Here is a 10,652-nt window from a genome sequence, read left to right as displayed (position 1 = left end):
TGATGAATGTTCATATTGTATACCTAAAATGTACCAATAAATTTAATGAATAATAATAAAAAAGAAAACTGCAAAGATCCACCAAAAATCCCTAGAACTAATAAATGAGTTCAGAAAAATTACAAGATATGTGATCAACACAAAAATCAACTGCATTTCTATTCAGTGACAATAAACCATGGTAACCAAAATTAAAAATAAAATATTTGATTTCAAGTTGCTCAAGAGCAAATTGAATACTTAAGTAAAAATGAGAGAAAACATGGGAAAAAATAAACCTGGACCTCAACTTGATGTCTTATCCAAAAAATAACTACAAAATGAAATGTGTACTTATTTTCTTTTTTAAAATTTTTATTTTATTGGCACATTTTAAATATACATAATGATAACACTCATCATGGGAAATTTGTATCTGTACATGATACATCTTGTTTTTTTTTCCATTTCCCCACCCCTCCTTTCAACCTCTTTTTCCCTCTGTGTTTACAAAAGCTTTTGAAACATGTATTTAAACATAAAACTGCAAAATTTATATAAAGAACATAGAAAATTTAGAGAATCTAGGACTAACCAAAGATTTGACATCAAAAGCATGATATGTGAGAAATGTTATAAACTGAATCTCATAAAATTAAAAACCTTTGCTCTGTGAAAGCTCCTGGTAAAAATATGAAGACAAGTCAGGTGTGGTGGTACATGCCTGGAATGTCAATACTGGAGCCTAAGGCAGGAGGATCATGAATTGGAGGCTACCCAGATAAAAGCTGTAACAGTAGATCACTGGCCAGAGTTTTTGAGTTATCAGAGCCACTCCAGGAACTTCTTTTAGAAAAACACTGGAAGCACAGAGAATGGGTTGTAAAACTTGCTTACTTGTGTAACATACTCAACCTGCTAATAACTCATTCTGTCACTTCAGGGGAGAATGGCAATTGTACTCATTAGTAGATAAAGTGGCTATATTCAAAGCCAAACTAATTATGGGGGCAACAATTGAACACTGGGATTTTTGACATGTTTCAAACATTAGCAGAGATTTTGAAAGACGCTGAACTAGGGCCTTATTTCTCCCAACTGGTATATGATCATTTATCTCTGTTTTCAAGGGCTGGGGATTTAGCTCAGTGGTCTCACCACCTGCTTTGCAAGGTACCAAGTTCAATCCCCAGTACTCAAAAAAAAAAAAAAGAGAGAGAGAGGGAAAAAAGGAAAGGAAAGGAAAAGCAAGCAAGCAAGCGTGTCTAAGACAACTTTAAATCTCCATACATTCTGGATTAAAGACAAAATATCTTGCTATTGCCACCAATGCACTGAAAAATCTGCTGCCATTTCCAACATCCCACCTTTGTAAAGCAAAGTTTTCTGACAGTGGCCAAAACAAGACTGCAGAGTAGACTGGGCATAAACAACACACTCAGGTGTCACTGTCTCCCATCACCCCCAGATGAAACTGTCTTGTTGCAGAAAACAAAGATCAGGCTCTCACTAATCTGGCTCTATGGAGAGCGTATTATTATTTCACCATATAGTACAATGTAATAAAAATATAAATAAAGTGCACAATGAATGTAATGCACTTGAATCATCCCAAAATCACCCCTGCCCCTATCTATGGAAAAAAATTGCCTCCCCCAAAGCCAGTCCCTGGTGCCAAAAAGGTTGGGGACCACTGGATGACCCTAAGGACAACTTCCTCATTTGGATTTTATACTATGCTAGTGACTGCAAACCTTTTAGAGCTTTCAGTAATAACAAACACCTGCTGCAGCACATACAGCTTGCCACCACTGTGGTGGAGAAGGGAAGCTTAAGGTTTCCCAATATATTCTTTACAACCTCTTGTGAATCTATAAGTATTTCCGCATAGAAAAGATAACAGGGAAGGAGAGGAGGAGATAGAAAAGGGAAAAGAGATAGAATTAGGGTGGGAATTGAAAGTGGGACAAGATGAATCATCGGAGGTCTGGCCAAGGCCTCTATTGTCAGAGCTGCCTGGATTTTGTTCCCGAGCCCTCTAGTAAGCACCAGATCGCACATGTTAATGGTACCCAATTTACCTGGGCACTTTGCCTAAAACCTGGGGATTATTTCCAACTTCATCCTCTCTCAGTCCCCGTGCCACACATATACACACCTCTAAACAATCATGACTTAGATTTAGGTAACTGTTCAGTTTTTGGAACTTATGTTAGAAATCTGAGATTTAGCTAATTACAGTGTCACTCAGTTGTATTAAGTGTTCAGTTTGGGTTACATCATACAGTTATGCGCTATTAGTGACAGCGCTAGAAGTTTAAAAGTTGTTTACTGTTCTTTATAATACCAAAATGACTTTTACAAACATCTAATAAGTACCCATTTTTATGGCATGTCTGTGTAAGACAGTGGTTCAGAAGTCTATTCAGTACTCTTGGCTGCAGTGAGTTTAAGCTTCTCATGTCCAGTCAAATAGCATATACCTGCACGTGTGTTTGTAGTGAAGTGCAGGCTGGTGTTAGTGAAGTACACTTCACATGTACATCAGCCTTTATCTCGATCATTTACTTCTCACCATGAGCAATCTTTGGCTAACAGATAAATTTGTTCAGCAAATATACCTAATATCTGGAATAACTGGACATACTGAATGAAATAATTTCAAGCTCTAGAGACCATATATTGTTCAAATCAGCAAATGTGTGCAATGATCTTTTTTTTTTTCCTCAAGTATTTTATTAGGAGGTTTATGCTGTGGTTCAGAAGTGTGGCACTGTCCTGTTGATTAGTTTTTCAAGGGCTACTACTGCTTTAAATTATTTGCAATAGTTTGAGTTTGGAGAATAAAAGATCAAGAGAAAAAAAAAAGGCTGGAGACACAACTCAGTGCAAAAGCCCTAGGTTCAATTCACAGTACTGCAAAAACAAAAGCAAAACAGTGCAATCAGAAAGGCAATGCCACTTCTCCTTTCGATTTACTGCTCGGCTGTGAGCATTCTTAATATAATCCTTTGCCCCTTATGCATGAAAACTGGAATTTATTTAGCTCTGTTAGTCCAAACTAATAATAGTAAAATGTCACTTGTGATCAGTAAGTTGCATCTGGCCTGGAACTATGTAAACTACAGATACCTGATATGGATATCTGCTCAGGGTTTCACTGGTTGCAATGACTCTTGTTACTGGACATGTGTCCTCTCCAGGGACTGTGCAAGGTATGTTTTTGGAGCTGGGAGAGATATTGGCTTTTTGTGGGCTACAAGCTTCTAAGCCAGAGCGCCTTCCACACCTGCTCAATATCCATCTCATCTCCCTGCATTCAACCTAACGCCTGGGCAGCTGAAGAAGTAGACTCTGAATTGCTGCTTGGACCACTGAAAGGACTGTCCAACGTGGCTACTGACAAGCTGCAGTCCCTGTCCCATAACTTCTGAGGGCACTGGGGTCTGTGAGTCTAAAGGTACAGTTGAGAAGACACACAGTACAAGTTGTACAGACAGTAAACAAAGTCGGGTTCCCACTCAGTGAGAATAATGAGAACCAAGGTGTTCTGACACTTCCATCTAATCCAGGTGAGCTGGCCTGGTCCTTTGTTCCATGCTAAACCATGCATTATGACTATAATCTTTCCCACTCTCCCTGGACTACCTCTTCCTTCCATGCTCTTCCCTTGGAAACGTCCCCCACACTCAGCCTCAGGAACCATGATGACAAACAGCTCCTAGGCAGCTTTTAAGTCGGGATCCCCTCTGTCCAAGGCACGGCCACCTCCTCTGTTCAGCAGAGCAAAGGCAGTCCTCCTGACCACTCCTCCTATTTGCTCTAGTCCTGGAATTTGTATCCCACTTATGCCCAAAGCATCATTTCTTACACTTCTTCCTACATCTTGCTCAAATCCTTTTTTCTCTCCCTGAGAAAAACCTACCTAACACTTTACTATTTCTGAAGTACAAACTGAGCCCCGCTCAGACTCCTGAGACAGGCCTTGTCATTTTTGCACTATTCTCTATAATCCCAGAGTTGGACAGTCTTTCACCCACAGTAAGACCAGTAAGCTGCTTCCCTCTCTTCCTTCAGATATCTCATTTCCTTTGATAGGCATCGCACTCCTGATATCATAAGCGATTCACATTAACTTAGAACTGGAACTAACTCCCTGCCTGTAGAGTGCGGTGACCCCTAAACCCTTGGGCCCACACAGGAGTCGCGTTGGGTTACCTGAAGGAAACTCAAAGGCTTCTTATGATGATGTGCCTTTGCAGCTAATCTTTTCCTCCTTTTTTCTTGGCTTCCTGCCTTCTTCCTTCCTATCACCTTATCTGCTCTTTGGCGTGATACTGTGAAAGCCTTCACTATGGCTTTGGTAAATTACCCAGGATATCAGCCATAGCGGCAATGAAGGAAAACATCTCTTCTTCTCCTCATGTTCACAAGTGGCCTCTGAGCTTCTGGTAAAGGGTAAAGATTCTGTGTCCAGAGGACACAAAAAATACCCACTGGAGGTTAGAGCCTTTATAATCTGGGTCACAGTATAATTGTACATCTCCTAAAGTTGACAAGGTTGGAGTTTGGGGCTTTACGGAAACATTTATAAGGAGTCAGCCTATAAGCCACCTACCTTCAGGAACTTCCAGAGCATCTTGTCACTTGGCAGTGAAGCTCACTGGCTCTTGTTCTGACAAGAATTCAGGAGTTTTCCTGATCCCAGGGCCTCCTGAAGCTCATCCGGCCTCTTCAGGAATTCAGATTCTGTGGTGACTTGGCTGATGAAGGCAAGGTGGGGGCAAGGCTGTGGCACATGTTGGTCAGCAGTGGTGGGAACGCCAAAAGTAACCAAGCCCCCCGCAACTAGTGAGAAAAAGTAAAAAGGGAGAAAGAGGTTATAGCTTCAAGCCAAAAGCTAACATCAAGTCAGGGTCACAGGGAAGCTACCTACAGGAAATCAATAAAAAGAGAGCTACTAGAGCTGGACAGGATCAGAAATTGAGGAGAGAATGTGCCCCATACCAAACCCATTTCTGCACTCTTAGCACCACCACCTGCAAATGTCACCACATAGTACTCGTCTCCTTCTCTTCTGTGGCAGTACCACCAGTCTCCTCAGCAACTGGCCTAAACACCTCAGCATTATCCCACCTATACTCATTCCAGCCAAGCAAAAACTTTTTCCATGGTTCAATACTGGTTCAGTGTCTCTCATGTCTTCAAGATCTCTCCCATCCCATTCCCATTGCTAGCACACCTATATTACCGGAAGAGTTTACCAGCCTTTGTTTTCTTGTTTCTTGGATTTTTGTTCTTTTCTTTTATCCCTCCTCCAACCCAAGTCTTACAACCCAACCTACTGCTTCTACTACCTAGCTGCTACTTAGGATCTCTGAATAGATTCACAAGCTAAAGGAGAGGACTTACATTCACCTATCTAAAAACCCTAAATGCAAAACTCCGCAAAGTCAGCCAAACCTGTCTTTCTCTGCACCTCTTTCTCCCTGAAGCTCTTTCTCCTTGCTTATTTATGTGATTGCTTCACACCCCTAAAATGCAGTCATTCCTGCCTCTGTTCTTGACCCATACCCACACCTCATCTGTAGCACCCTTCTTGCAAATCTGATACTTTATGGAAGCATCTGGCACAAAGGAGGAGCCTAAACCAGGCCCTTCCTCTAGCAGTTGTCGGCCATGGAAGCACATTTAACCTCCCACAGAGACCACCAGGCCACCAGATGGATCCCAGATGATAATATCATGAAGTCTGGGACAGTGAGGAAGCAAGCATCAAGATTTTTTAAATCTCACATTATTCCAATGTATACCCTAGGTTGACAACTATTGCCTTACTATTTCCTTTCCTAAGATCACCTTTTCATAACGAAATTCAGTCAGAATTACTTCATCTCTGGACTCCTATAGCACAAATCCATACTGTGCCTTAGTGCTTCATAAAACCATCTCACCTTCTGATTTATATGGACAGTTTTACAAAATGCTAACATTTACCCTCACCTGAGGCTCATGAAAATCCACTAACTGAAGCTAGGCAGATATTCCTATCCCTGCTTTATAAATAAGAACAACGAAGTCCTGAGGGGTTGGTTAAAAGTTAGCCTGCTCATAAATGAGGGAGCTTTGATAAGAAGTTGGCCTCTTGACCTCAGGGTTCTTCACCTCAGTTTTTCTCCTCTTTTTCTCTTAACCTCACTTCCTCTTGGGTGTGTTAGTCTCACCTTCCTAAAAATACTGTGGGTTCTAAAAACAAGAACCTCCAGTTTCATGCATCTGTCTTCAATTCAAACCTAATTTTAAAGCACTGTACTAAAACAGTGACGGCAAACCTTTTAGAGCTTTCAGTGACAACAACGGCTGGCTGCGGCACGTGTGCCACAGGTTCGCCACCATTGTACTAGAGGCTCAGGGCCACAGACCAGCAGCAAAGATATCATCTGAGAACTTGTTGGAAATCGAATCTTGAGCACTATCCCAGATCAAATGAACCAGAATCTGATTTTAATACAATCCTCCTGTGATCAATACATTACTTCAAGGTTATAAAAATCAACAAGATACGGTGCCTATCCTTATGGAGCTTATTATGTAGTAAGTGTCCGAATATGTGTATAAATTTAGTACAGAGAGAAAAGACCACTTCAGGAATATAAATCTGTGGATTACAGAAAAAGGTCAATTTTGTTTTGTTTTTTGAGACAGGGTCTTGCTTTGTAGTTAAGGCTGGCCTTGAACTCACTGTGTGGTCTTAAACTCACAGTAATCCTCCTGCCTCACCCTCCCAAGTGCTGGGATTACAGGCATGCACCACCACACCTCACAGGAAGGTTAATTTTGACAGCGTTAAGGACAGGCAATATGGAGGAGATGGTATGTAAGTGGGAGGCCCTGAAAAGCCATAGTAGGGTTCAATGAGCCAGGAGGGTAGGGTATAAACAGAAGCAAGACAGTAGAGGAGTTAGTAATGGAATGAAAGGATTGCATGTAACTGGAATGTGGGGAACACATGAGAATAAGAGGGGAATCAGAACTGGAAAGGTAACTGGATCCCTGGGTATGCTCAGACTTGAGTCTACAAAGCAATGGGAGACCCAAGTTGCTCTTCAGGCAAGGGAATGACAGGATAAAAATCAACATTTTTTTTTCTCTCCTTCTCTGTACTCCTTGCCACCAGTCCAGTTATATAAAGGTTAGAAAAATCTCAAGTAGAATCTTGGGCCATCACCCACAGTGTAGAGGTCTAAACCAATCAATACCTTTACGACAAGCCTGGCACAGTGGATAGGGTTCAGGATGGGCAAGAGGGAAGAGGGAGCAGCTACAGCAACTGCTTGAGAGGTACAGTAGGACCTGACCCTAGACAAAGACGGTGGAATGGATCTCCTGTGGAACTTAGCTTCTTCCTAAGCACATGGATGGCTTCACACACAAAATCCCACCACACACCCATGATGCTTACAGCAAAGGAAACACCTGCTGGCCTTCGAATACATCTGGGGGGGCGGTTTTCAGGGGAGGTACCCATGATGCTTGGGCCACTTGCTCTGGCGCCTACAATGGTGGGAGAGGCTGGCCTTTGCTGAAAGAAGAAATCTGAGAAAGGACAGCTGCATCACCAGCCTGAAGTGGCAGCTTTGCCAGAAACTCCACCTACAAACTCCACTTTTGGAGGAATCCTTGAGACTTCAGACTCACACATCCTAGGTGATAGAGCTGGGACTGGAAGTGAGGATGGGCTCACTTCCATGCAGGAGGCTCCTAGAAAGCCTATCCCATTCAAAGGCTACAAGGACCAGAGGAGAGAGGGAAAGAAAGCAGTCCGTGTTCCTGTGACAATGACCTAAACATAGAGGCCCAATATTCCTGAAATGTCCCAGGGAATATCCAGTAAAAGAATCAAGGTGAAGGTCTCCTTCACATCAGTCAGAAACTGACATCCTCCCAGGAAGATGGGCCGTGGAGCAAGGTACAGCCATCCAAACCCAGGGCCCCAGTCTCCCCACTGCCCCCACCTCTTCCCAGCCATGTGCCCTTCTCTCTCCCTGAAAACATAGGTAGCCCCTTCTCTCCAGCACCTCACACTGAGTGCTTCAAACCTTATCAGCCTGCCTCATGTGCGGGACTTCCCAGCTCCAGCCCATCACGGAGGACAAATTGATCCAGCCATCAAAGGAGGCAGCAGAAAACACTGATGGGTCCTGAGGGCACCACTGCACATCAAAACACCAGCTGCTCAGTGTGGATAATTTGTATACCACCTAAGGGAACAGAGCCACTGGGCATCACAGAGTCCAGCAGACTCTGCCTTAAGGCAACCCAAACACAAAGCTGGGGTCCCTCTGCCATCTCATCTCCATGCCACTGGGCCTACAGAAAGGTCAGCCTATGTCACTGTTCCTCAGGTTCCTGCACAAGATCTGGTTGTCCTTGGCAATGCTGAGTAAGAGCTCAGCATCAGCCTGGTTCCATGACATTGACAAAATCCCCCTAAGAAGGAACAGAAAGAACAACTAACATTTGCTAAATGCCCACTCTAGTAAAGTGCCTTATATATCTCAAATAAATCTCAGTGCCCAGCGTGTGGTCTGATTTCATTACAAATGAAGAAAATGAGACTGAAAACTTAAACAACTTCCAAGAGCTCCACAGCCAGAACCCAAGTCAAACTCCAGGGCACTGCACCACTCTGCCTCCACAGGTCACTGCTGTATGGCCCACTTTTCACAGTTAGAGCAGGATCGCAAATCTGTAGGAAGCACACAAACACCCATCCCTGTGGAGCTTTTAGTGAAGACCCAACCCTCAAAAGTCCCCAAGGAGATATAAAGGCATATGGCCCTTTTGTCGAAAGAACAGCGGAAGAACTACAGCTGCAGAACCAGACCTGGTCACTGGACCTTAGACATCAAGTTGCTCGTCAGAAGTCTTGAAGAAGGCTACCTCATCACTCAGACAAATGAACATTCCCCTCAGATCAGAGCCTAGGGATATTCTCGGGAGGACTGCTCCACTTCAGGTCTCAGGGGTCCCCTCCAAGGTCTGTGTGTTAGGGACTTAGTCCCCAGAGGGAACTGTTGCGAGGCAGTGAAACCTTTAAGATCTGGGCCTACTGGGAGGTCTCTGGCTTGCTGAGTGTGCCTGAAGAAGACTGTGGGACTTGGGCTCTTCCTCATGCTCTCTTGTTCCCTGGCCACAAGGTAAACGGTTTTGCTCTGCCACACGCTCTGGTGATGCTGTGCTGCCTCACCACAGGCCTGAAGGTGTGATTAACTGAGGTCAATCAGTTGTGAACTGAAACCTCCAAAGCTGTGAGCTCAGACAAACCTTCTCTTTTTTAAGTTACTGTCTCAGATGTCATGTTATAGAGATGATGAACTAATACAGGAATGAAACACGGGCTCTGATATAATCGCATTCCCACTCCCTGACAGGAGGTGGAATCACAGGCTCTTCTCCATACCTTCAGGTCTCAATTAATTCATCTTGGTTAGGGCTGAAGCTAGCACTGGCCATGAGTTCCCGGCAAAGGCCTGGAAGCTATGCTTGGTAACTAAAGTGAGGCATTCACTGCCTCCTATCTGTGTCACTTGTACCAAGATGTGAGTGGGTTTTGAGATGCTACCTGCTGTGGTTGTCTAGTACCTTCAGAGGTGAGGAGGAAAAGTGCAAGTCCCACAAGTGAATCACAGGAAGATGGTCATCCTCTGAGCAAAGCACTAACTGAGTGGCTATGTCTGGGTGCCAGGCCAGGCCCAAGCAATGCATCTGTGAACAAAACAGATCCCAATGGGTGATGCAACCTGACTCTTCTAGTTAGGAACCTTTTCTTCTCAGTTGGAATGGGACCACTGTGAGGGCAAGTTTTGTGTCTCTTCCACACGAACGGGAATACAACAGCCATTATTCTTACCAGGAATCTGCTAAGAGGCTGAACCCACATGTCCAGAAGTGGGTAATGAAACCCTGCTCTGGGGTAGAGCAGCTCTAACTGCTCAACATAAGAGAAAAGGAAGAGCCCAGGCCTGCACTCTGGCTTCCACTCCTTACCCTGTTGTAGTGATCGCTGACTTTGATGATAGGCTTGTTCTTCCTGAGATCCCACACAACTACCATGCCGCTGGGGTTAGCAAAAGACAGAATGTGCTGGACTTTCTGGTTCCAACAGAGTGCCCTGATGTCTTCTGAGAGCTGCAGAGACAGGTAGTAGGGAGGACAACTCATCACCCCATGGACCAAGAGACGTCTGCTGTTCTACTGCTCCCAACCTGCACAGCAAGCTCAAGAGTACACATGGGGCTCCCTGAGACAGTCTTAGGGAGGTGGGGGCTGGCTTTTCCTAGGATGATCCTTTAGGGTCCTGGTATAGAAGTAGGGGAAAGGCAGACATGCTTGGGTTTTCCCCAAGCTCAAAGTTCTCCTGAGAGGATATAGTCAAGATTTAAGAATAGCCCTCTTATGTAGGATAAAGAAAGAGGGATAGAAAGAGGAAGGTGAAAGACAGAGGGAAACATAGATACTCAAGACATCTATATGATGTGAGACAGAAGGAAAAACCAATGATACTTCCAGGGTATGGGGTGTTAGCAAATCCATATCTAACCTACTTCACAATACCATAAGCATAAGATAGAGAAAAGCCAGAAGAACAAAAAAAAAAAAAAAAAAAAAAC

General features: G+C 43.8%; 1 protein-coding gene across 1 annotated transcript in view; it reads right to left on the bottom strand.

Moving 5' to 3' along the window:
* Positions 1-10,652, bottom strand: part of Sec31b (SEC31 homolog B, COPII coat complex component) — a 25,563-nt gene that overhangs the window by 6,708 nt on the left and 8,203 nt on the right. The window contains 8 exon segments of the mRNA XM_010626496.2: positions 4,598-4,827; positions 7,248-7,251; positions 7,445-7,486; positions 7,489-7,575; positions 8,079-8,242; positions 8,372-8,469; positions 9,605-9,747; positions 10,030-10,170. Of these exon segments, the coding sequence (XP_010624798.1) occupies positions 4,598-4,827; positions 7,248-7,251; positions 7,445-7,486; positions 7,489-7,575; positions 8,079-8,242; positions 8,372-8,469; positions 9,605-9,747; positions 10,030-10,170 (909 nt within the window).

This window comes from Fukomys damarensis, unplaced genomic scaffold, assembly GCF_012274545.1.
Source record: "Fukomys damarensis isolate Sample0158 unplaced genomic scaffold, DMR_v1.0_HiC HiC_scaffold_8, whole genome shotgun sequence".
NCBI lineage: Eukaryota > Metazoa > Chordata > Mammalia > Rodentia > Bathyergidae > Fukomys > Fukomys damarensis.
The sequence above is the reverse complement of the archived record's forward strand: the minus strand, read 5'-3'. Positions and strand labels throughout refer to the sequence as shown.